The following is a 27,042-nucleotide window of genomic DNA, read 5'->3' on the forward strand; positions in this document are numbered from 1 at the left end:
GCAGAAAGTCAGCCAAGCAGCATCGGGAAGAAAGCACGCAAAAGGACATAGCCCTAGGGATCCAAACTCCTATGGAATCTTTCATTACAGGTTCACAAGAGAAAGAAACAGCAGGTAAAGAACATGAGAGGCGAGCACCTCCTCGCTCGAACGCCTCATGATGAAGCTTTTATCTTGGAACAGCAGGGGTATGGGGCACCCCTCCAAATCAACTGCCCTACGAGATCTTCTTCAAACAGAAAGACCTGAAATTGTTCTGATACAGGAAACCAAGCAAAGTCAGAGCGAAATGCAAATAATTATAGAAGCCCAAAAAAATTTCTCAGGGGCCAGTAGCAACTCCAGAGGAGCCTCTGGAGGAATCACAACCATGTGGAATAAGCAGTACTGGGACTGCAAATCCTTTGTCCTCAATCAAAACTGGGTCAGGACCAACCTTACCAACAAGGAAGAGAGCTGTGACTTCATCATTTATAATGTCTATATCCCCAACCATTACCGGGAAAAGGAACAATGTTGGAAGGAATTGAAGGAAGAAATAGACAAGGAGCAGAACCCAAATGTTATTCTTGCTGGAGACTTCAATTTAATTCTTCATGCGAATGAGAAAAGGGGGGGCACCTTCACCCCCGACCCCTCCAGAAGACAGCTGGAAATGATAATGGCTGAACATGAACTGATGGATATCATTCCAAAAAATAGGAAATATACTTGGAACAACAGAAGATTGGGACCAGGCAACATTATGGAAAGGTTGGACAGAATACTGGTCAATGTTTCCCTTCTCTCCTCCTTTGCCGCAGGCCACACCAAAATTCTCAGTACCACAGCCTCAGATCACTTCCCCATTCTCTTAACGCTGGACTCCCACGCTCATTTGGGACCAATTCCGTTCAGGTACAATCCCTTGTGGAGAGACAGCGCTGAGGCCGAGGCTATCATAGAAGAAACTTGGAAGCAACACGTTGAAGGTTCCCCAATTCATATTTGGGAAACAAAACTTCGAAACATAAGGAAGGCACTCAAGGATTGGGCAAAAGCCAGCTATCAAGAGCCAGAAAAAATAAAGAAAAAAATACAGCAGGATTTGGAAGAGATCCACCAACAAATAGAGGACCATGGATTCACTCATCAGCTGAAAAGTAAGGAATGGGAGGTTCAGGGACAGCTAATTCAAATAAAGAGAGCGGAAGAGATCAAATGGAGGATCAAGTCAAGAGAATTATGGTTAAAGGAAGGTGATAAAAATACGGCATACTTTCACAAGCAGGCCACAGCAAAAAAAACAAGGAACAATGTTACCACTATTACTGATAGTCAAGGCAGCCAGCATAATGACCAAGAATCTATAAAAAGAGCTGCCTTCCTCCATTACAAATGTCTCCTCACAGAAACCCAAGGAGACGCTGACTATTCGGCCTTCCTTAAGCATCTTCCGGAAAAAATCTCTGTTGAGGAGAATGACAGGTTAAACAGTGAAATTACAGAGGAGGAGATCAGAAAAGCCATCTGGACTTTACAACCAGACAAGTCCCCAGGTCCAGACGGTTTCCCAATAAATTTTTACAGGGACCATTGGCATTTGATAAAAAAAGATATTGTTAAAATGATGAAAGGAATCCAAAGGAAAAAGAAAATGGGGGGCTTCACAAATTCAACTTTTCTCGCCCTCATTCCTAAGGAAAACCGCCCCACTTCTTTCTCCAGATTTAGACCTATTTCTTTGTGTAACACTTCTTACAAGATCTTTGCAAAAATTATAGCAGCCAGGCTCCAGCCTCTTCTCCCTTCCCTTATATCTGAAAATCAAGGAGGCTTCATGTCCAACAGGCAAATTCATGACACCATCACCTTGGTTCAAGAAGCTATCCACTCCAGCACATCTAGGCAGGAGAAAGGCTTCGTTCTTAAGCTAGATTTAGCCAACGCATTCGATCGAGTAAGACACTCATTCTTGTTCGTTGTCTTGAGGAAAATGGGATTTAATTCTGCCTTCATCAGCACCATTGCCGCTTGTATCTCTGGCCCCTGGATCTCGCCTCTCATAAACGGCCGCCCTTGTGATGCTTTTCAATCCTCAAGAGGGCTAAGGCAAGGTTGCCCTCTTTCCCCTTATCTTTTCATCTTGATGGCTGAATCCTTTAGCAGCACCCTTGAACACAACAGAAGAGTTGGCCTCATCTCTGGTATCAAGTTTGGAAACGGAGTGAAAAATATCAATCACTCACAATTTGCTGACGATACTCTGCTTATTGGTGGGGCATCCACTACTATAGCAAGGCGCTTCAAAATCCTCCTCGATCAATTTATGGCGTGCTCAGGAGGAGAAGTCAACTTCCAAAAAAGTTGCATCTATGGATGGAACATCTCCAATCAAACAGCCCACAGTATTGCTAACATCTTTGGAGTTGCCTTCAAAGCAACCTGGGACCACTTCACCTACCTTGGGATGCCGGTCACCATGGGCTCTCTAAAAGCCACCACCTGGAATGAAATAATAGACAAAGTCAAAAGGAAGGTTCAGCAATGGGGAACTCAATGGCTTAACCCAGCTGGCAGACTAATTTTGCTCAAATCAGGTATCTCCTCCTTACCTTTATACCGATTCACACTTTATCAAGCTCCTGCTTCTTTTCACTATAAGCTGGAAACCGCCCTCCGCAATTTTTTATGGCAAGGAGGGAAAAAAGAAAAAAATAGATTCAATTTGGTCAATTGGAAAAGCGTAATACAATCTCCAGATAGAGGTGGGTTGGGAATCAGAGCTCCTAAAATTCTAAATCTCGCTTTCGGGATTAAAATGGCTTGGAGGCTAATTAATGAACCAAAAGCCTGGTGGAAACAGGTCATTGAATGCAAATATCTCTCTGACAATAGACAAAGACTCCTTGAAACTGATATTCCCAATAGAGATTCTACCAAAATCTGGCACCTCTGTAAGAAAGCAATCCCCACTCTCATTCAAAACACCTCAAAGATTCCGGGGGAAGGGAGCAGTATAAATTATGCCACTGATAAAATAATGGGTTTCCAACCTCTAAATACTGTTGAAGAAGCCATTCCCTTCATCCTCTATCTTAACAGCAAAGGCATTCAGAGGCTGGACCAAATTTCAAAATGGGATGCTGATACTGGAGCTTGGACTAGCTGGGACTTTCCAGTTATTCCCCCACACTTGGAATCAAGCTATCAAGCCCTCCATAAAAATCTTCAGAACAGAGCCCCCATTAAAAAAGGAGCAGCAGATGGGTTTAGATGGGACCCCACGGGCTCAAGCTATACCATCAAATCTGGCTACCAATTCATTTGCAACAACACTTACCAGACTCCCGTCTGGAATCAATGGAGAACAATATGGAAATGTGAGGCCATCCCCAAGGTCAAATTCTTCATCTGGTTGCTGTTAAAGGGCAGAATCCTCACTTCGGAAAACCTAAGAAAGAGAGGGATACATGGACCTTCAATCTGCCCTAATTGTTGCTCTGAGGAGGAAACCATCCACCATCTATTCCTTGATTGCATCTTCGCGAAGAAATGCTGGACCATCATGTCCAACTTGGGCAATATAACATGGCAACCTCAGCAAAACATTGCAGAGACAATCCAAGATTGGAGAAGGAATTGCCCTTGGAAAGATAAAAGGAGCAAGATAGTCAAAAGAACTTGGGATATCATACCTCACAACCTTCTATGGAAAATCTGGCTCACAAGAAACAAGAAAATCTTTCAAAACAAAGAGGGCAATGTTTGGAAGACATGCAACAATGCTCACCTCTTGGCGCAGGAGACGATGGCAGCCAAATACTCAGGGAAAATTATAGCAAAAGACTATTCAGTTGAGGAGAGGCTAATGATCAAGCATATTCTAGGTCGTTCAGGTCATCAACAGAGTATTCAGAGAACTGACAGACAGCATCAACATCAGACCAGGGAATGGGAAATTAGACTACCAACCCAGGAATTCAAGAGGTGGATCCAGAGTAACAACTGCCCAATTTTATACTTTGATGGCGCCTCAAAGTCCAACCCAGGACCAGCAGGCGCAGGAGGTGTTATCATTGATGAATTAGGAGAAGAAATCTGCAACTACGAATGGAGTTTGGGGGAAAAAACAAATAATAATGCAGAGGCTCTCGCACTGTATCAAGGGTTGTTGCAATTAAAAAGCATGGGGATTAGAAAAGCTCTAGTTTTAGGAGACTCCTCCATAGTCATTGGCCTCATGAACCATCACCGGAGATCTCCAAACAGTAATCTTCAGCAACATATCCAACGCATCAATCTCCTCACCAAACACTTTGAAAAAATCAGATTCTGCCATATCCTTCGCACGCTCAATGGGAAAGCGGATAAACATGCGAATAACGCAGTTGGACATCCGGAAGGTGCATTGAGGCACAATCACAGAGATTTTTTCCAGCCTCTGCCATGAAGCAGGCCGACCCTGACTTTGCCCAGGCACGCAGATCCAGCAAGTGTGTGACGGGCATGGTTACAACAGTCCCAGGACACTTGACAGAGAGTATGAAATGCATAAACAGTCTCATTCAGGCCTTGATTCAAAGAATAACTGACATCCCGAGAAAAAACAATCACCTCAGCGAAGGACGGAAGAACGATTGCACTGCTCCAGCAAATCGACTTAGAGATTTAGGAAAATATCTTAATAATACAGAGGATCCGACTTCTGCAATGCCTTCAGGCCATGGTTGGTTCCGTTCCATAAATACGGGCAGAGGAAAGCAAAGACTTGTCATTCATTGCTATGAGCAAGAGCAGCTTCGCTGGAATGAAGAAGGCGCACTTGTCCAGAGTCGAAGACGAAATCAATCTCTGGTATCGCCATTCCTTGCTTTGATTATCTCTTCTCTAATCTTTATCGTGGTGCTTTTCAGGAATAGTTTCAGTGGGAAGGCGAGAACTACTGCTCCATTCTTTCATCAATCTCTGTTTTATTTACTTCACCTCTGCTGGCCATCCTCCATCTTTCAAACTTGCCCCTTCAGTACGCCCCTCTCTGATTCATTCTCTCTAATCTGCAGTATTTCCCTTTCAAAATTGCGCGCTATCATCCAGCCTCTCTTTTATTCCCCTTCTCTCACTCAGAAAGTGAGAGCTGTTAGCACGACCCCCTTTTGTTTATTCTCCCTAACCTTCAGTACTCCTCCTTCAACCCTGCGCATCATCATCCGGCCCTTCTTATTCTTCTCCATTGTCGTTCAGCACATCCCCCGCAGCAAAGAGGAGTTAGCAGCCCACCACAGTGAAAACGCCCCTCAGAGAATCCAAGCCCAAGTAGTGATGGAGCGTCCTGAGCAATGCTTTCATTGCCGCGATCTTCAGGCCGAATTCGAAGAGGTCAGAGCTCAACAAAGGGTATTGGAAGATCAAGTTCGGAACATGGAAGCCAGGCACGCTGAACAGATCCGGAGCCTGGAAGCCAAATTTGACGAGCAGTTCAGAATTTTACACAGCAAATACCGCACAGAAATGAACCTGTTTCTCCACCGAGTTCATTCACTTCATGAGCAGTTCAACGGACTCAGCAATAGATGCATACACGCTGAGGAATCGCTGTCAATCTTAAGGGAAATCATGGAAGCAAAGCAGAAAGATAAATCATCATCCTCAAGTGCAAAGCCATTGGAAGCAGACCAGAACCCAGAGGATTCCACAGCGAGACAGATTAGTCGTATTGACATTGATTAACTATGTGCTGTAAATGCAAGTTTTGGTGCCACCAGTATGTCCGAATTTATAGTAGCAATAGATGTTTTTTAGCTAGAAGTTATAGAAATCAATTCAAGGACAGGAACCTCATGCTTTCTCCTTGGATTTGTAATGCTCTCGAAGCAATCTATGTATGGCTTCATGCCTTATTCCCTTTTTCAATCAATATATAGCAGCCGATCTTGTCAAAAAAAAAAAAATATTTTTAACATTCATTCAATTTTCAATATAAAGTAGTAAGTAAAATATTCCAAATAAAATACTTCAATATCAATTATATATATAAATACATAAAATAATTGAAACTAAAATATATTTGTTTTTTTGTCCACTTAGTCTAGAATATACTGTGATGGGGTGTACTTAAGTTACTCCATGATGTGAAGGTCATGGGTTCAAAACTTAGTGGACAAAAATCCAGTCATGTTAATGGTTGGTGTTGCCCCTAGTGATTTTGATTTCTTAGATGCTCTTAAGTTGCTGTTTCTCAAGTGAAGCCTCAGACATAGATACAACCATAGATAATTGTATATCAACTTAATACATAGGGTAAGAAAAAATATTTGAATAAAAAAAAAATTACTTTTAATGAGAGATATATTTAATTTATTCAATTTTTAATACGAAGTATGAAGTAAATGTTTAAATTCATTTAATACTAAGTATAAATAAAAAAATTCAATATCAACCTTAACTAAAATATTTCAAGTAAATAATTATTTAGATAAATAGATAAAACAAGTGAAACTAAAAAAACTATGGTTCACATATATAAAAAGAATCAATATAAATCTATTTTAATGAGATGTAAACATTTCTTCAAATTTTATATTATAAAAAACATTTAAACTTTAAAGAATTTGATGTCATTAAATATTTAATAAATCCTAATTAAATTAAACCTATTCTAATTTACTAATTATAATCATTATAATTTTTAATCTTTATCCCCACAATCATTAAATATCCGACATACAGAGTTATGAGGCATGAGATTACTTGGTGTCGCGGCCGCTGGTGCAGAGGAAAAATCAATTATCAATTGACGAGGAGAAACTTCGATCTGCCGGATTCGAACCAGCAACCTAACGATGGCACCCAGTGGTTCGATCACATTAGGAGATTCAAAATACTAAAGTAATAATATTTTTTTTGGTCAAAATGCAGAAGTCGTCGGTAGATTCTTGTGTTAGGATCCTCCCAATGCTTTTAATGCGAGTGACAGTTTGGCCGAGTGGTCTCAGGCGCCAGATTTAGGCTCTGGTCCGAAAGGGCGTGGGTTCAAATCCCACAGCTGTCAATTTAAATGGCTTGTTAATTTCATCCCCAAGGATTTGAATTCCACATGGATCATTATTTTAGTAAGATAATCTCTCAATTTAATTTGCATTGCGTAGTAATTTCACTAACTAGGGCTAAATTTAATGTGCATTGGGTGGTAATTTCACGAACTAGGGCTCTGGTGCAAAGAGGCCTGTCTTCAAATCCTACAGTTGTCATTCTGAATTACGTACTAAATGCACGCAGTTCCTATTTCAGACTCCATTGAAACATAAATGCTTCTAACCTGTAAGGGAAATAACAGTTCCCAGCATCTCAGACTGCATTTATGTTTCCTATTTCAGACTCCATTGAAACATAAATGCTTCTAACCTGTAAGGGAAATAACAGTTCCCAGCATCTCAGACTGCATTTATGTTTCAATGGGATCTGAAATAGGACTGGCGCGCACGCACGCTCTAGGTTTTGATTTCCATATCAATCATTCTTAATTTTTAATGGTTCTAAGTAGAGAATGTTGACTGTAAATGATTCTTGTTAACAACAAATACATTCTTAATCACTGGATGCATCGATGCCTAGGGCTTTGCCAGCAAGTTTTCATGGGAATTCAACAAAATTTCCATCCAAATCGTGAAACTTTTGGTGAAAGAAGTGTATGGCCAATTCGACGGTATTAACTTGCGGTCCGACTGATGGATGTGGATGGCTTGAATGTCGATGGAGGTAACAGGAAATGAAATGATGCTTTAATGCGATTGTTCCTGAGCCTTAGCTTACAAAACTTGCCAATTTAGCTTATACAGAGAGATAACCGTCCTCCGAACGTCGATTCTTCCTGAGAGGCATTGTTTATAAAACTTACCAAGTTTAGCTACACAGAAAATGAACCATCATGCGGAAAAGGGGAACCTTTATTTTCCGTTGCCGCGACTTGAACCCGGGTCTCTCGGTTGAGAGCCGAGTATCCTAACCAACTAGACTACAACGGATTTTTCTGTGCTTAGGACTTAGTTATTAATCACTCAAATGAATCGCGATAGGATCTTCATATCGACGGAGAAAAGATGTAATAACGACAATGTTTTAAATTCATTTTACCATCTTAGTTGATACTTACGGGATAGGATATTGCGATTTCGCTTAATTTAAAAATTCAATTAAAACATGTTTTTATGGTTTTATGAAATATGGAAAAGCTCAAAATAAATATTTCATTAATTTAATGATATTTTTTAATATTGTATATTAGTTTTTAATCAAATAATAACCTAATATAATAAATTTTATCTATTTTAAAATTTATTTATCAAAATAAAAATTTATTTAATTAAAAAATTAACTTTACCTCACTAATCATATTTGATCATTTTCATGATTTTCACTGGACGTAGGCTCTGGACTATGAGAATATTGCTTTTCATTGTCACTTATGTCAGCAAACTGGCCACTTACAAAGATCTTGCTTGGTGTTTAATTCTCAACGGAAGCGGAACATCTACAATTCTAGATCTAAAATTGGAAGTATGTGACAACTCTCTACTAGCAAACACAGTCAAATGATTATGACTTTTCTCTAGATTCCATGAGAACTGCTTCATTAGTCAATTCTTTGAGCTGAACCATAAATAAGCTTTTTCTATCGGGGTGGCAAATTTTCCTAGAGAACCAAAACTTTCAAAAGTCTGGTCATTTTTCTTTAAAAAACTAATGGTAAGAGTGCTTGAATTTTGTTTTTATGGTGGAAATGGATTCAACTCCATCAAAATCCCATGGGGCACCCTAAATCTTGAAGCTTGATAGTTGTAACCGAGATTTCCAAAAAACAATTGTAGGATTTTACCAAAATCCTGCCAAAATTTCCATTATTTTTGAGGAAAATTTGCAACCTCGTTAAACAACACTGCATCAATATTGATGCATGAAATGGTTTTGTGCCAACCTCGCAACTACAATGTCAATATGTTTATGAGCTTATCATTTACCATCTAAAGATGTATTTACAATTTTCTGTTTTTATTTTTAGTTTTTATTTAAGTTTTCTTCATAGTTTATGTCAATGTCACCATATATATTGGATGGACGAATGATCTCTTGATAAAAAGAAGAGAGGAAAATAAACCAATACATAATAACATTGATACGATATTCTTTACCCTAGAAATTCTTGTGGCAAAACTTGTTGAATGATTATTGTTACCTTAAAGTCCAATGCTAATGAAGTCTTGATGTTTTTAAATAAGCTGAAATACATTAAAATATCACGGGAAAAATAATGGTTATAACCCTTCACCTTGAAAACCATCAACACATGTTAACTCTACTGGAGTCAAACTTATTTGAACTATCCTAACAATCCCACCCAAAAACTTGACTCTGAGAGATTAAGCTGGTCTCAACAGCATTGTTGAAGTCCATGTAAAAAACTTATCATCCATCGAAATGAATGGGTAACCAACAATTGTATTCATGTTTTCTAGGACACCTTTTCTGGCACATGGTTCATCAACCTTCTCAGATCTTGAGATTTCGTATTTCCCCTCTCAAGCTAGCATACGCGTACACATGTCACTCTTGTACATATTCAAGTGGTCTATTCCAAAACTTGATTACGCATCACTCCATGTGCCACCTCACTCCAACAACTAACCTCAAGTTAATGTATGAGTACACTTGCCACTCTTGTGTAACATACCCTTTACTATCCCTAACCCCTACTAAGGGTAGAAGGAGGAAGTTACTGTGATGACCCCACCTCTAATATTCCGTTGTGGAAATGGGGTCCAAAATTTTTAACATTGTTTTCAACTTCCTCAAAACCTAAAACAGAGGACATCATTGCGTTCGTCTCATTGAGACCTTTCCAACAATATAAAGTTTGCTCCAATTTGACTCTCGGATCAAAAGATATGACCGTTTGAAAACTAACCTATGAGATAGTGCTAGATTATCTAACCTACCATGTGGCGCCCACGTGGTTGTCTAAGTCATATGCCAAGTCATTTTCAAGTGGTAGTTGTAAAACTGCCCACATCAGGTCATGACCCTTTCTTTGTGGTTCACGTCTTTACTATAATATAAGGGTGACCCCCTTTTTAAACCTTCCAACCATTGTGTGGGCCTCTCCCTGCCACCTCATTTAAGAGATTAAATCCTGAGAATTCCTGTTGCAGTTCCCCGTCAAATCTTCTAAGGTGAACCATCCAGGATTACATGCATCCTCATGGATCCCGCTACTAACATACCCCAACACCTTCATTACAACTATTCCCTCGACTCTATCCTTCCACATCACCCCGACAATACCCTTTTGCAACACATCCAATACTGTTAGGATGACCTTGACATTTACACTTCTAGGGTGATGCGAACAACCTCTGAGGCTTCCTTGCTCCAATCTGATGAGTCCATTGGCCCACCGTGCCACATCCTCCACAGTGTAAAATCTAGGTAGTTCCCACATGGCCTCTACTCAAAACCTTTGGAGTCCAGGACTTTGCATTGACATGATCAAAACAAAATACTGGAGTGACTTCATACCATCCACATGGACTCCTCCAAGAGTGCTATGTGCCACATGATTTGAGCCCTCTTGGACCCATGAAAGGCTAAAACAAGGTGCCATGTGGCATGGCACAAGGGAATCATGTCATCCTCTTTGCCATGTCATGCAACTCACATCTTAGGTCCCACCACAGGTTCCAACCCTTGTAACACACATTTTTCATGTTATAAGGCACTAGTACAAATGGGGCGAAAATCCGACGTACATTCATCGATTATTTGACTCATTGCCATCAGATATTCGACACATTGGAGTTATAATTTTCGTAGGTGGGATTGTGTCGAATAGTCGACACTTTATTGAACATCATATATTCAACGGGATAGACGTTGAACATTTGACGCCAAAGGTGGCCAAAAATGTCTTTGATCGTCCAATGCTTTGTGACCAGATTTACGATGCCAACATATGTTATATTTATGATGGGATAAACGTCATATATCGACCACCATAGATGCCAAAAAGTCTGACATTTGGACATCGAATATTCGACGTTCTATTAGTCCAGTTTGACGGGATCCAACTGTTGGTTCCATCTGTATGGAGTTAGATGTTCGACCACTTAATGCCAGATAATCGACGTTACAATAAGTTTAAGCGACGATAGTGTTATGGTGCTGACGCATTGTCCCTTCGATACAACGTTGGATATCCGATCGTGTCTTCCGTCAGTTTGGAGTCATATATTCGACAATGTCCATTCAATGTCGAATATCTGATGGTTTCCCGAGCACAAAAAAAGCATATAATTTGATCTGGGGCACTCTCACATCCATCCATATTCAGCCTAAATATTTTATTCCCTTTGATGAATCACACACCCCAAAACATCCTACATGCAAGACACATCACTTCAATCCAATCACATCTTCAACAATATGATGACCAAGAAAATAAAGGTACAATTATGTAGTAACCAATCCCATACCAAACAATCCATAATATAGTAGTGAACAATTCGTCGAATGTAAACAACTGAGTAAACAAGACTTCACATATGTCAATGAATAAATGGTTTGTGCAACCACAATAACAACAATGTTCTTGTACAATGGTGATGGAGAATAGTCAAGTACACCAATAAATATGTGCATAACAAAGTTCATCATGAAGACAAGCCATTTCTCTTCATCGATCAGGAGTCGGATGTCCACTAACAAATGCTTAAATTGTTCAAAAGAAACTAAGATTTATGAGTAGGAAATAATGTGTATAAATCTTGTTAAGCTAATGAGAGTGAAGGTGTTCTATTAATAATGATATTGCAGTACTAACAACAAATTTAAGGGGCACCTTCTCATTATGGAAGATTCCATTGTTTTCATGCGAGCGAGACCTTCTGCAAAATATTTTTTTTAGGGATAGCCATGCTTTTTTGAATAAAGGCTTGTATTGAAAATTCCCCATATAGATATTTTTCCAGTTGTAAAAAATATGTGACCTAGATGATGGCCATTAAATTTATGACCAACTCCTTGCAATATAGAGTTGCAATCCAACCTTGTGAATCACATTCCAAAATAAGGTGAGCAGAAGATACGCTAGATGAGAAACATAAAAAACACACCTTGAAGGGCCATGAATTCTCCTTTTGCACAAATTTTTAATTTCTAGGATCTTTCCATGAAAAAAGGTCCAATAGAAGATGCTTATTTTAACCATCCAATTGAATTTTTTTTTCCCAAATAATTATGGGCTTGTTTATAAGTCATAATCTCTGTGATCACAGCTAGAAGGCTAAGAAGAACAAGAGATATGAGAAGCATTCTTTTAGGGTTCCAAGAAGAGCCGAAAATCTTGTGAAGAAGACCGAAGTACTAGACTTGTCTAAGGGCTCAAACTATCCTTTTTCAAGGTTCCAAGAAGAGCCAAAATTCCTGTGAAGAAGATCGAAGGGCTGGACATTGTCTAAGGGCTTCAAACTATCTCAGAGATATGAAAAGTATACAATTCTATGTAATATTATAAGGATGACTCAAGTACAAATTTAAAGTGTCTTTAGTGGACTAGAAGTAGTCCTAACAATCAACATGAAAACTAATTGTAAAGGAACCAAGGACGAACTACATAAGGGACCAAGACTGAACTACGAGTTCCTTTCTTGCTCAGAATTTTTTAGCCTCCTCTCAAATATTTCCTTGGTGTGGATTTGATCACTGCCATATCATGTTAGAATTTAGTTTGAAGTAGAATTACAATCCTTTTCCTTTTCACTTCAATCCTCTATGGCTTAAAATGCATGGATTCAGGGAAGTAATTTCAAAAGCATGGGGGAGATGGGTCTCTGGTTCCCCAATCAATAGATGGAGAAAAAATATTAAAGAATTAAATTTGGCATTGAAGCAATGGGCCAAGAAAATCATTCAAACCTAAAAAATCCAGTTCTCCTGCATAAAAATGAGTTAGAAATCTTAGAGTAGTGAATGGAATGAGACCCTATCTCTGAGGATATTCTATTGGAGGAAAAAAAATGAATTTGAAAAATATCATAAAGGCATAAAGAGTGGAAGAAGCTTAACGAATAAAATTGTGAAGTTTGTGGCTTTAGGAAGGGGATAAAAACATTGAGTTTTTCACAATCAAGCCAAAATGAGGGCATGAAAAAATATTATAAAATTAATTTCTATAGATGGGGAAAAATTAAAAGCAATTAAACATTTCAGCACTCTCTACGAGGAACCCAACAATTAGGAGGATGAAGTTGAGCATTCCATGTTGGAGCACATTCCCCAATTGGTCACTCAAGAAAATAATGACTCTCTTTTGTGCTCTATTTCAGAGGAGGAGATACAAAAAGTACTAAGCATGGATTTTGCATCATTTTTATTAGGAGTGTTGGGATATCATCAAATTTGATGTTGTAGAATGATAAATTATGCATTTAAGCATAAGTATGTTGCCGATGACATTAATTCCTACTTTTAAGAATTAGTACCCAAAGAAGTGAATCATTCTACATTTTCTTTATTTCATCTAATATCCTTGTGTAACATGTCATATAAGTTGATCTCCAAAATCCTTTCTCTCCAAATTAATCCCATGCTTCCAAAATTAATTTATGAAAATCAAGGTGGGTTTTTAAGTAATAGACATATTGTGGACAACATCATCCTTGTCCAAGAAACAATTCATTCAAGCAAAGTTAGAGGAGAGGAAGGAATGATCATTAAATTATATATGGGCAAGGCCTTTGATTAGGTTCACCATAAGTTTTTCTCTATTGTCATAAAGAAATTTGGCTTTGAAGAAAACGCGATTCAATGGGTATCGTCTTGCATCTATAACCCATGGATATCCCCATTGATCAATAAAGGACCAAAAGGATTTTTAAAAGCTTTAAGGGGCATCAGATAAATGTTTTTGTTGTATCTTATTATGTACATTTTAATTGCTGACTCCTTGAGTAGAATATTGGATTATGAAGGGAGAATGGAGTTGCTTCTAGGCATTTTATTTCAAAGAAGCACCAAAAATATTAACCATGCCCAGTTTTCTAATAATACCTTGTTTCTCAGAGGCACCTCTCTATTTCAGTTAGTTTTAGACAATTTTGTCTAAGCTTTCGAAAGAATGGTAAATAAAGAGAAAAGTTAGAACTACACTTGGAATGTCAATAAATATCTTCAGGGCCAACTAAAGCGAATTATGTGATTCTCTATAACATACTCATGTAAATAATTTATATATTTGGGCATCCCAATTAGTGTGGAATCTCATTCTCATCACTCTTGATCCCCAATTATTTTTATATTTAAATCAAAATTTGATTATTGGTGTTCCTAATGGCTCAACCTTGTTGGTGATGTGGCTTTAATCAAAGTTGTATTATCTTATTTTCCTTTGTTTCAATTTTCACCCTACTAGCCCCTTTAGGGATCCATTTGCAAATGTAACAAGAAATTTGTAATTTTTTATGGAAAGGATGCAAATATAATGCTAAAAAAATTCATTTGGTAAAATAGGCATGTGTTCATACCCAAAATTCCATGGGGGATTAGGTCTAAAATATCCCTCATTCATGAATTTGGTGATTGGTGCAAAATTGGTATGGACTTTGATTTCTCAAAAGGAGGAAAAATGGAAAAGTACCATTAGATTAAAATATTTTTCAGAGGAACTTTTGAATTGCTTGGAGTCCCCATCATATCTTTGAGGAGGCTCTTCAATTTGGAATCTCATAACATCAACTACCTCTTTAATTAAATAGCACCTATCATGGATTCCAAGAAATCACATGCTGATCAATATATGGCATGTGTTATCCTTGGGATCCTCCTTTTCCTTGAAATAAGGCTCTCTCGCCTCCTCCATGTATAGTTATCATCTCAAGGTAGGTATAATTTGGTTGATATCTCTTGTTGGATCAAGTATTAAAGGTGGTTATGCTAGGATCTTCAATCAATGTTATTAGCTCTGAGGAATGCTACTCACTTACTAGAATCTCATCTAGTTGGTTGTGCTCCTGGGCCCAAGGAAGGTGAAGATTCTCGAGGTTGGAAACAATCAGAATACCTCGTGAAATATAATAGCGATTTAAGCCTATGAAAGTGGAAGCAATATCACTCAGGAATAGCTAAGGGTGGTTATTGGTGTTTTTTCTATTTCTTTTTCTTGATTTTTTCCCATAGGAAACATTATTTGGCCACACATGGTATAGAAAAATCTAGAATTGGTGTCTCAATCAAGGTAGGGAAATAATTCTATTCCCATCACAACAGCCTTTTGGAGGTTTGAGATCTGTTTATTTTTTCAAATTTCAATTTTCCATAGCACATAATCTTTCTAATGGTGATATCCTCTAGTCTTGATCTTGTGTTTCTTCTTTCCATTATTACATGCTTTGGTATTTCAAAAATAAGAATCATATCAATTTAGTATCAAAATTGGGCTAGGCCTTTACAAATTATTCTAGAGATATTTTGAATTTAGTAGAGGATACTTTATGCTCTATTACTTGTTCCATAGGTAGCTTATTTATCACCAGGAAGGGTGTCTAGATTTATGTTATATCATCTTTGGTGTTTTAGGGGTTTTTGGTCCTTAATGGAATTGATAATCAAGTAACTTTTTAAAATAAGGGAGTTGAGTAGGGGTTATTTGGAATCTTCCTCATAACTATGAATTTAGAAACTGGTTCTAGAGTGTTGAAGGTTTCACAGTAGGACCTGTTTTAAAAATTAAAGAAGAGATTCTTGCCCTTTAGTTCAATCATAATTAGATGGCATTTAGTTTGACATAATCTATGGAATTTATGATTAAACATTGTACTCTAATACCAAATTTATAGGATGAAATATTTGCCATTCAACATAAATTGGAAGATCTTCAATTTTTTATTGGTTAACAATGTTTAGAGCCTTCTTTAGCAAGCACTTCAAGCAACTCTCCTCAGCGCCTTGTCCCAAATATAAATGGAATGGTAGTGGATATATGCATGGGATCTACCTAAGTTATTTTAGTCTATTATCATGATGTATAATTAGCATGTAAATTAAATCTCGTAAAATTTTGGGTGTTTTGGAAGTTTTCACTTTCTGATGATTTATTGTAGAGGTCATCTTTAGCTAGCAATTTGAAGGTATCTAGAAATATCATTCTTCTTAGGCTAACCGACAAGTTGTGTTACTAATATGATGTATTTTAATGTAAGTATTGCACTCCAAATGGAGAATGCCCTTGCTATAGATTATTGTTATAGCTAAAACCAATATGTACAATGTAAAACCAAAATATTTATGAGGGTTTGTTGATATTGAACTTGGGTATTATATTATGATGTTATCTTGACATGAAATTTAGTTGCTATATTTTTATATAATATGATTAACATATTTATATTAAGAATTTTTTTTTTAAAGCCTCTCACTGAACCAACCTATTATTTGGAATTTTTATAACACTGCCATTAATGCTAGGGTTAGCACTGGCTTGTGCATTGCTTCCATCATTGCTGCTGAGCTTCTATGTGGCTCTGCTGATCTCAAAATTTAGAGATTGGGGGATATATCGCTCCACCAAGAGTATGGACGTCTCGAGCTAAGGCCTGCATAAGGTTACCAAGGGTTTCCTAGATTATCAAGGCACAAAGAGGAGGAGGAGGGGGATGATTCCCCGACTGCCATAGATGAGCATGATCCCGATATCATAGACAATGCCAAAGAAGAGATGGTTATAGCGGTGAATATTGTTTTCATGGAAGCTCTCAAATCCACTGCCACTCCTCAAGTGGAATTTGTGGAGAAGCATGGTTAAGGCGGAGAATCTCATCTTGGATTTTATAGTGGAACTTTAGATGCAACTTTAGACAAATATTTTTTTGATTTGTCCACCAGTGGTTGTAGAGGGTTCTTTGAGTGCAGGGGGGTTTTTGGTTTTAACATTTGCAATAATGGTAAGGATGTCAGCAAAATCATTGTTGAAAGGCCTGAACTAAATTCTCAATGGGGGTTTGGTAAAGCATGCAAAGTGGTTGAAAAAATCCCCCAATCAATGCTGGAAAAGATAATGAAGGGAGTTGGGGACCTAGAGTGGAAAAAATTTCCAATTTTTATTCGATCCATGTTTAGTGATTCCTTGTGTTTCATGGTCTCAACATCGGAGGTTGTGGGAGCTTTGGCCAACAACATCCATTAGTAGATGGGTATCTCGAAGGAAGAAGTGAGGCTTCTCTACCAAGGGAGAAGACTGATGTTGGGGAATTCTCCCAAAAATTATAGACTCATAAGGGATGCCACTATATTTGTAGCGAAAAGCTTGAGGGGAGGTACCAGAGGTGGTGAGGCATCTTCGACATCTAAAACATTATCTTTCAAAGATGTCCTAAGCTATACTCTATCTCTCAGAAACTAAAGAATATCTTAGGTCAGGATTTCGTGGTGGAAAATTAAGTAGACACACCATCGATTGAGGTGAATGAGATCTTAACAATGATGAAGGTAATAAATTATAAGCATCAGACAACTATATGTCGTTTCAATGGTTTTTGGTCCCTAATATTTACCCTCTAAGACTAGGTTCATCAGAACTGGTCCCAGAAGTTAGAGTTGTTGTTTTGTTCAGAAGGATATTTTGTGGTAGTCTTTAAAGATCTTGAAGACAGATAGAGGGTTTTCAACCAAGGGCCATGGTTTTAGGGCTGAGAAGGTCTCTCGATACAACCATGGTTTACGGACTTTAAACCTCTTTCCATGAAATATCTCACTCCTTTGGTACGGATAAGGCTCCCAAATGTACCCCTGCAATGGATTCCGTCAGACATCTTGGAAAAAAATGGTAATTCGCTGGTCCACTACATCAAAATATACATCGAAAGATTGGCTTCTCGTTTCACCACACTGGTTTGTATATACATTATTAAATTGAATCTGATTGAACAAATGCCTATTATCCTCAAGTGGGGTATAAATAAGTTCTGTCAACCATTAGCTGTGAAGACATAACTTTCAGGTGTAGACTCTGTCAGCAACCAGGGCATCTTTAGCATGTTTACCCTTCCTCAAATGGGTCATCTGGCTCCCAAAAGCAACGAAAACCTAATCGAGGATGGTGTGACTAGAAGGCCACTTCAAGTGCAAAGACCTTGGCAAGTCGAAACGATAACACTCATCAACAGAAACCACTCTATTGTAGCATTTTTTGGTTTTGGTAAGTTAGTATCAATTAGTCAAAAAATGAAAATATATTTCAAAAAATGTTAAGTTAGGATATGGACAAAAAGAATATTAAATAAAAAATGTTAGGGATATTTTATGAATAATTCCATATCACATAAAATGTTATAATAGATGCCTTAAAAAATGAAGGCACAAATAAATGTTAGGTTAGAAAGAAAAGAAAAAAACAATAAACTCTGAAAGTGTTGCAAATCCAAATGCGACTACTCTTAGTCAATTTTATTTTTGCAAATAAAGGTTGTGTGCAGATTGTTTAAATGCCACATCTAATTCATCTAATCCAATTGTACAGTTTAAGCATGATTGGATTTGATTTAATTTTTTTCAATACGTAGCAATAGGTAGCGAATAAAATTGGCTCAACAGTTTAATATGGGATAATGGAGGAAATAAGGGATAGAGGTAGATTAGTCATTAAAAGGAAATATTGAGTTGCTAGCCTAAATGCACTTGAATGAATAAATGGAAATATTAGGAGTATAAAGGGTAGGTAGACATATGAGAAATTAATGGAGAATGCGAGGATTTTATCCTAAGTTGTAACATTGGATAATTCTTACATGCGATGTTTCATTTTGATTTAATTATGGATTCTTAGTACCAATGTATTTTGCAATATCCTAACTTCAAACATTCATTCACCATAACATCAAACTGTCACATCCGTCAAAATCGTGACCCCACCATCACTTCCGCCTCACATGTTAAATCCCTTCCACCTTACCTTTCATCCCACATGCTCCCCCAACATCCGATGGCCCACATCCCTCCTTGAACCTCATTTTTCATCCAAACTTTAAATCGTGGCGGGTGGGGGGGGAGAGGGGGCGGTGGGGGGAGTGTTTCGAAGTGAGCAGTTTCCAAAACTGCCACCTTAAACCACCTTAGCCTCATTTTAGTCTTTCGGGACTAAAAATCCCGAAACAACTTACCACCTCAAGCTACTCCCAAACATGGTTTACATGCGACCGTTTACCGCCACTCCATGTTACCATCCATGTCCGCTCCACGTCATTTCTCCATCCAATCAACTGTTGCCTATCCGTTGTTCATTCAATTCACCATCTCCCACGAATTTATGTCCCAAAGACCCATTAATTAATCTCGTTGGATAATTAATGCAATTTTAACTGTTCATTCAACAACTTCACTCCAATTTTTCCATTAAAAGCCCTGTTCCTCCATGAAAACGGTTACACAGTACATTCCTGTGACCAAATTGATCACTCACAGTTTGCCTCCTTACATCTCAAAGATGATCTGACACTTAAGAAGCTATTTTTTCCTATTCAAAAGAAAGCCGACATCCAGGTCCACTTGTCTCTTTTTTAGTCATACTGTTTTACTATAAGCACCTTGTTTCAGACCAATTTTTCTATTTCCATCATTTTCAGTCTACAAATTCATTTGATAAAATGCCTCCTAAGGGAAAAGAAGTTGCAGAAATCCCAAATCCTCTTGTACATCCACAGGTTTATTTCCACCATACCCCCCTGTTAGACAAGGATTGTAAAATCATTGAGACTTCTTCTCAATTTGATTTATATGAAATTTATTGCTAGATGGAAGATCAATTAATTTATAAGACGGATGAAATAGGACTTTGGTACTCCTTCTTTCCCCACTACATTTTCCCTCAGATACACAGAGCACCTAAATTTGTTAGGAAATGCCATGAATCCTATGATCCCAGCCAAAGAGCAACCATTTCACCCAGAGGAGAAATCCTTTGTTTAATCAATACTGAGTCCATTGAAAAGATGTTGCAAGCCCATACTGTTGCACCAACTCATCCTTTTTCCCTTGAAAGCCTGATAGAAGCCTATCAGAAACTGGATTTTACTAAAAGATCCCAGACCCTTGAACTTTTCCTAGCCATTGATAGTCCTCTGCCTAAAAGAAACCCTCCTTATGACTCATCCATGTTCCCTGATAGAAACAAGAAAATCGCCACTATTTTGTCCTATCTACTTGGTCATAACTCTGATCAATATGTTAATGATTCCATCCTAGGTTTCTTTTCTTTTTCCCATGGAAAAATCGTAATCTTTCATCAGTTTTGAAAAATTACATATAGTATATGCTTGACAGCATATGCATTACTTGTCTTTTGTCATATATGTCATAAATACCAACAAAACCCCTTCCTGTGAATGGCTATAACAAACAAAAATTCACCACGCAGGGTGATAGCCAGATTGTGTCTATTTATATATGTTCATAAACCATGTTTTAAAATATATACACCACGCAGGGTGATCTCATAAATAAAAACTATGATATATACAACATCATATATAACCGGAAAAACCATCAAAAATTAGGTTCCATCAACCCAATGATATATCTGATTTATGTATGGTCTGTGATAATATTAGTACTGTGTAGTACCCCTCTGCTCATGAATTATCCACTGTCCTCTGGGAAGTAGCGTGGCCTCCTTGGAAAGGCTGTCAACGCTGTTGTTATGTTCCTTTGCACAATCCAATGCCATATTTGTTGACACTAAAGAAAAGGCATATCTACTAAGGAGTTCCATATAAAGTCTATAAGCCTCTGGTTGAGATTGGCGATGGGGAATAACCCTGGAGGTTAGTGAGGCAATAATCTGCATAGGCTGCACCAACCAGGACGCCAGAGCCTGCTCGATGTAATTCCATAACATTAGCCCATTACTACTCCAACACAGAAGGGATATCAACAATTGGCCCAATTCTAGGCAAGGCATCGTAATACCTTCTGTCTGAAGGCACTTGTTCACTTCAACCACTCATGAAAGTGGAGAGCCCCTCTATTCCTGGAAGGACCTTGTTAGCTCCTTCACCTGTTTCCACCATGGCTGCTCCTCGGTTCCCATTATCCAAAAACATACATATAGCAGTAAGACTCACCCCTATACATACATACACAGGCTTGGGATCTAAATTGCTAGTCCCCACATGGGCTTAAGGCCATCTGTAAGTACAGTTCACGTGTGACATGTCACATATAGGTGTTTAGCAAGGTTGCATGGCTCCAAGACTAAAAGAAATCCAAAACACTTCTAGAGGCCATCCTAGGTTTCTTTTCTATCCTTTCTACTGATTCCAAACCCACTGTTATTTATAATTTCAGCCAATTCCTATCTAAATCCATACATGAGCAATGTGTACAGTTTAACACTGAAGAAGCATTCAAGTATGCTTCAATACTTGTATACCTTTTCATATATTTTCAGGGAGACAATTTTCCATTTACCCTACAGAAGCTAGATGAGGAAGGAAATCATAAATCAATGATCTTTTGGACTATAATGGCAATGAAAAGGAAAGGATAGTTTACCTATAAACAGTTCATATAATTGTTTATTCATCCAACTATCAGTCTTATGAGAAGTACTCTAGTACCAAGAATCAGTGATGAGATTGTCAAAGTATTGCAGCTGGTCGACCAAGCCACAACAGGAGATTGGTATCTTTACCAAAACTACACAAAAATCTAGGTTTATGGTTGTGAGCTTCCACCCTACAAACTTCCCAAGTACATCCCCATCAGAATCTTTGCATTGGAATATATTAGGCAAAGGTTAAATGCAAAAGAAGTACACTTTGTGGCAGAAAAAAAGAAATCTCAATTCAAGCTCAAAGCTCAGGTTGGTGCATTCATCTACAATACCAGAGAAACAGGAGAAGAAGCAGATAGGTTGCTAAAGGAAATGAATTTTGGTCTCAGTTTCACTTGGTCTTATGACCCAATGGGAGTGATTTTTGAACTTAGGGTGGAAAACAAGTTTACATCATATCACCACACAACCAAGCCAGAAATAGAACAATACAAAAATCAGTTGGAGTGGACAGAGAACACCCTCCAAGAAGCTGAAGAGTAGGCAATTTCCACTTCAAATGTGCAAACTCCACTTGCATAGGAAAAGACAACTAAAAGAGCAAGGGAAGAACAGTCATCCCCTACAACTGAAGCATCAAGCCAGGGCTTTAGGATTGTGCATAGGAAAAAGAGACCAAGGATCTCTGTGACTGTTGGTGCAACACATGAGTCTCAGAAAACCACATTTGATGGGCTTGGAGAGACCATGGCCTATACACAGTCTGGTGGATAGTCTACCTAGTCCCTAACTCGTTCCACTACTTCTCAAGAACAACAGGTAATTCAGACCAGTGGAAGCATCCAAAAGGACAAGGAGGAGGATATTTCATGTTTTCAGTGAGATCAAAAATAAGAATGAAGAGTAGAAGTTGAATGCCTACACACAATTCTGGAAACATTCCTCCAACTCTTAGGCCAAACTTCTTTCAGTCTTTGACTTTGAGAAGGGTAAAATGCAAATGGCTTTTTTGCAGGCTCAGATTCCATAGCCTAGGACTACTGCACATTACTAGAAGCATATCTCTTTTGGATTTAATGTAAAGGATGTGCATCCAATTGATCAAATTGAGATGCACAAACAAACAAGACAGATGATTTCTTCTACTTTAACTCATACTGCTATGAGTTTTTCAAAATTGTAGGTTACCTTAGCAAACACACAGTCATAGCTCAAGTTGGAGAAAGTCTCCTCATTGGCAAAGGACACAAATATCAAATCTTTAGAAGATCTGGTGCTGAAGATGGGATATGATCCCTCCAACATAAATGCTGCAGAAGAACTTATGAAGAAGAAAAATTCTCAGCTTTCAGCATTAAGGAAACAACTCAAATTGTCAGCTTCTGAGGACCAAATGGCTAAAGATATTGAAGAAACTGAAACTCATAAGTGTGACATGATGAAGCTCATCATGGAACGAAATTTGCAGATAAAACAGATGGAAGATCAGATGGAGAAATTGGTCAAGGATAAAGAGGAACCTATAAAAAGAGCTCAAACTCAAATGGATATAGTACCCCTTGCAGCAATCCCTGTAACCAGGGTTTCTACTTCAGCCACAACATCAACTACAGGTGCAACAGAAGGAGCTGAACAACTTGCTGAAGCTATTTAGAACCTGTCTATTCAGATAGGAGAAATCAAGAAGTTGCAAAATGAACTCAAGGAGTTATAACATATGAAAATAGTTGCAGACACTTCACATGCAGCTAAGTTGCAGAGAGAAAAAGCTCAGATTGAAACATTGCAGAGGGAACTTAAAGAATCTTACATTGGAAACAAATTGGGTTTGGCAAGAGAAATTCCATGGGAAGAAATTACTGAAGCAATTAAGGATATCTAGCCCTATATCAAGATAGTGTTTGATCAAAAAGACCTCTTAGAGAAAGCTCAGGAAGTTGTTGAAACTATTTCTAAACAACTTGAGGATATGCCAAAAATTGCTTCTGATATAATCAAGTTCCTCAACTCTAAAGACAGCTATGAGCTTGAAGAATTAGGGATAAATGACAGGACAACAACTATTTTGGAAGTAAAGAAGATCATCACCAAGAAGAACCTCATCCTTCAGTTGGAAGAAAAGTGCAGCAGTGTGAATACAATAGTTCAACATTTTTTTAGTAGGATTGAACCCTTGACCAGCAAGGGTTTGCCCTCTATGCTTGTAATTAATGACAAATTAATGCCTATTGAGGATTATGTTCAAAAGCTTATAGAGGTAGGCACCAATGCAACTTCAGTGTCAAACATAAGAGGTGCAACAACACCAAGAGTGGTGCTAAATGCACTCAGGGACACCTTCTTCATTTTAGATGAGATTAGGCATATATTTCCAGTAAAACCCACTTTCACGAAGTATACAGAGATGGATGAAATTTACAGAAGGGTAACCAAAATATCTATCCCAGATAAGAAGCGCTAGGAAGTATTAACTAATTTACTAGACTAAAGGGTGATCAAATAGCATTCAACCTTTACAGGAACAATCATCACAAGTTCAAAGATTTTCAATTTTTTTCAGTAATAGTCATCAAACAACTCAGCACCAAACTAGTGCCAGATTGGCTAGCAGTTTATATTCCTGATTTTGTAATTATCTATTTTTGTAAAATAGTTTAAGATATTTTCTCAGTTCTCAAATTGTATAAATTACTCTCTTTCACGAGTTATTAAGGGTTGCACCCTTGAAGAAGCATTTCTAAGCATTAAATGTACTTGAATTTTCTGAATCATTAATACAAAAGCAAATGCATTCTAAATTCTGATTCATACATTTTCGTTTTTCTGTAAGTTTTTCCAATTTTATTTCATAGTGTTTCTTCATGTTCTTATGCTTTACAAAGATAACCAAGTAGGAGTAATTGTGTTTCAATTATTCTTATAAGATTCTGAAGATCATTTATAAAGAGAATGCATTACATAAACTGTTTGTTTTATTAATTCCCTCTAAATCATAATATCATCAACATCTATTGTAAGCTTAAGCATATTTTGTTAAACCTTCTCAACATAGTTTAAAGGTTTTCTTACTTATGATTATTTAATCTTCAATTTGAAGATTGTGATAGTCATACCACCTCTCTATTTCTTCTCACCACTTGTGAATTTCAATAGCAGCCCTTTGTTTCGATATTAATATTATTCAAAGGGTTAGGCCTCACTATTTTAAATCTATTTCCTACATTGGTCTTCCAAATTAAAACAAAACCCCTAAAACAATTATCTTAGATGCCCTGGCATGATAGCTGACCATTATCATCTCAGAGATACAACATCAATTTGGCGCCGTTGCTAGGGATTCAAATTTCATTAAGTTTTCTTGGGTCAATGATATTATTCCTATTCCTTTAAGGTGATTAAAGGTCTAGATAGGTCAAAATATTTCACTTGGAAACTCCACTGTATCAAATTGGCACCTTCTAAGCACACTAGATCTCATTTTGAATCTAACACAATTAGTCCTCTGTCAGATCCAGAAAAACTTGTAAGAAAGGCCAGTTCTAGAAGAAGACACAAACCATCTTCTTCTACTTCAGCCTTGCAGTATGAAGATATATTGCAATTTGATCCGTATACTAATATTCCATCCAATCCAGAGTACACTCACCTATGACCTAGGGTTGTTGAACTCCTAAATAGGGGAGTTGATTTCAATCAACTTTCCTTATTCATTCACTTGAATCTCATCCAGAACCCCCACTTCCACTGGGATCACCTAAATCTGAGTCTGACTTGGGTGTTCATCTACCTGAATACAAACATACAGACTTTATATCCCCCACCACTTATTCATTTCATTCCACTTCTGAACCACCAAAATCTTCTACTTCTAAACAACCTGAAGAGTCCTTTGATATATATTCAAATCCACTCTTTGAAACTGAAGAGGATATTCATTCTCAGGTCCACAAGCTGGTGATTAAAACTCCTTTGAAATCATTCAAGAAGTCTCCACCTTCTTTACCTCCTCCTTCTTCACCCCCACATACTAATTCTCCCCCTCTTTCACCATCTCCCTCTTCCTTATCATCATCTTCACAAACATCTCATTCATCATCCTCTACTATGGCATTCCAACCCATTGTACATGCAAGATATGCAACTTTAGTTTTACCTCCAACCCTTGATGCTTTCCCAAATGGATATTTAAAGAAACTTCCTAGATATAATGGAGAAACAGGTCCCTTAGCTGAGGATCACCTTCAAGCCTTTCTAGACTTTGCAGATAACATGAACATAGAACAAGAAAATGTTTACATGAGGTTGTTTGTTCAGTCTCTTGAGGGAAATGTGAGGACTTGGTTTAGGTAGTTACCTGCAAATTCCATTAGAAATTGGGAAGAATTAACAAATATATTCAAAAATCAATGGGGAGTGAAGAAAGATGCTCTTTACTTTTTAACTGAGTTTGAAGAACTTAAAAGAAACTTTGGTGAACCTGTCTCTGATTTTATCAAAAGGTTCAACAAACTTTATCATAAGATGCCCCTTGATTGAAAACCACTTGTAGCAGCAGCTAAATCTAGGTTTTCAAAATATTTTGATGATGATTTTGTTGTGATGTTAAGAGAAAGAACTTCAAGGACTCTTGAAGACATGCAAACTAATGCTATAGAGGTGGAAGCAAATAGGTTTGCCTCAGCCACTTTAAAAGCTAAAGAGGAAAAAGCCCAAAGAAAACTTAATTCAGGTCAAGAGGCCTCAACTTTCTCTAAGACTAAAACTGAAGACTCTAAAATAGATGGAATAACTTCACTTCTTAGAAATTTGTCCAATAGAATTTCCAAGATTGAAACTCAACCTAGAAAAGTTCAACAAACAGTTACTCGACCCCAAAATCAAAATCAAGGTCAATACAAAAGAAATCCACCATTACAAATTCTTCAAAGACCTAGTAATGATCAACAGGTTCCAAATCCTTTATTGATAGATGATCAATAGCTTAATGACAACACTATGACTATAACTGAAGATATTAATAATATGGATACCTCTTTTGGTCAGACTACTATAATTCCTCTCTCATAACAAAAGCAGGTTCAACAAGATCAAGACTCCTCACAGGCTTCTAAATACCATGCCTTTTTTTGAAATCCTAATTACAGAACTAAACAAAAGATATTATCTTAGGCCCAGACATGGTCTTGGAAGACCCCCTAAGGAACCTCCAACAATTGAACCTCGTACCAAATATGTTGAAACTCAAACAACTATTATTTGACCATTAAATCAGTCAACTGATACCACTCAAATTGAAAAAATTGTTTTAACTGCATTTAATGTTGAAAAGGAGTTAGAAATAGGTAAAATCCCAATACCACTTTAAAAACTTTCCAAAAACCTAGGATATAAAAATAAAGTCTCAAAATGGATACAAAACACCTTAGTTGATGTTGAAAGTGATATCATTAGTCTTCAAGGTGAAAAGCTAG

General features: G+C 37.6%; 1 protein-coding gene and 2 non-coding genes across 3 annotated transcripts; 2 read left to right on the top strand and 1 right to left on the bottom strand.

The window, feature by feature from the left end:
• Nucleotides 1–745: 745 nt before the first annotated feature.
• LOC149182662 (uncharacterized) lies at nt 746–4,432 on the top strand. The gene is made up of 2 exons (XM_089414624.1): nt 746–2,579; nt 2,742–4,432. Exons 1-2 carry the CDS (start codon nt 746–748, stop codon nt 4,430–4,432), a joined length of 3,525 nt encoding a protein of 1,174 aa, XP_089270750.1.
• Nucleotides 4,433–6,950: 2,518 nt separating this feature from the next.
• On the top strand, nt 6,951–7,030 carry TRNAL-UAG (transfer RNA leucine (anticodon UAG)). Its single transcript has one exon. It is a non-coding gene; the product is annotated as a tRNA-Leu (tRNA).
• Nucleotides 7,031–7,930: 900 nt separating this feature from the next.
• On the bottom strand, nt 7,931–8,003 carry TRNAE-CUC (transfer RNA glutamic acid (anticodon CUC)). Its single transcript has one exon. It is a non-coding gene; the product is annotated as a tRNA-Glu (tRNA).
• Nucleotides 8,004–27,042: the final 19,039 nt, after the last annotated feature.

The sequence above is a fragment of the Pinus tabuliformis genome, chromosome 3_2, assembly GCF_031772625.1.
Source record: "Pinus tabuliformis cultivar Carrire ecotype Pingquan chromosome 3_2, CPIR1, whole genome shotgun sequence".
Taxonomy (NCBI): Eukaryota; Viridiplantae; Streptophyta; class Pinopsida; order Pinales; family Pinaceae; genus Pinus; species Pinus tabuliformis.

What these genes read in the sequence shown, in the direction of transcription:
- LOC149182662 (XM_089414624.1), top strand. Translation starts at nt 746, where the DNA reads ATGGAAAGGTTGGACAGAATACTGGTCAATGTTTCCCTTCTCTCCTCC. An exon ending in ACTAATTTTGCTCAAATCAG is followed by an intron (nt 2,580 to 2,741) that starts GTATCTCCTCCT and finishes TACAATCTCCAG; the next exon opens with ATAGAGGTGGGTTGGGAATC.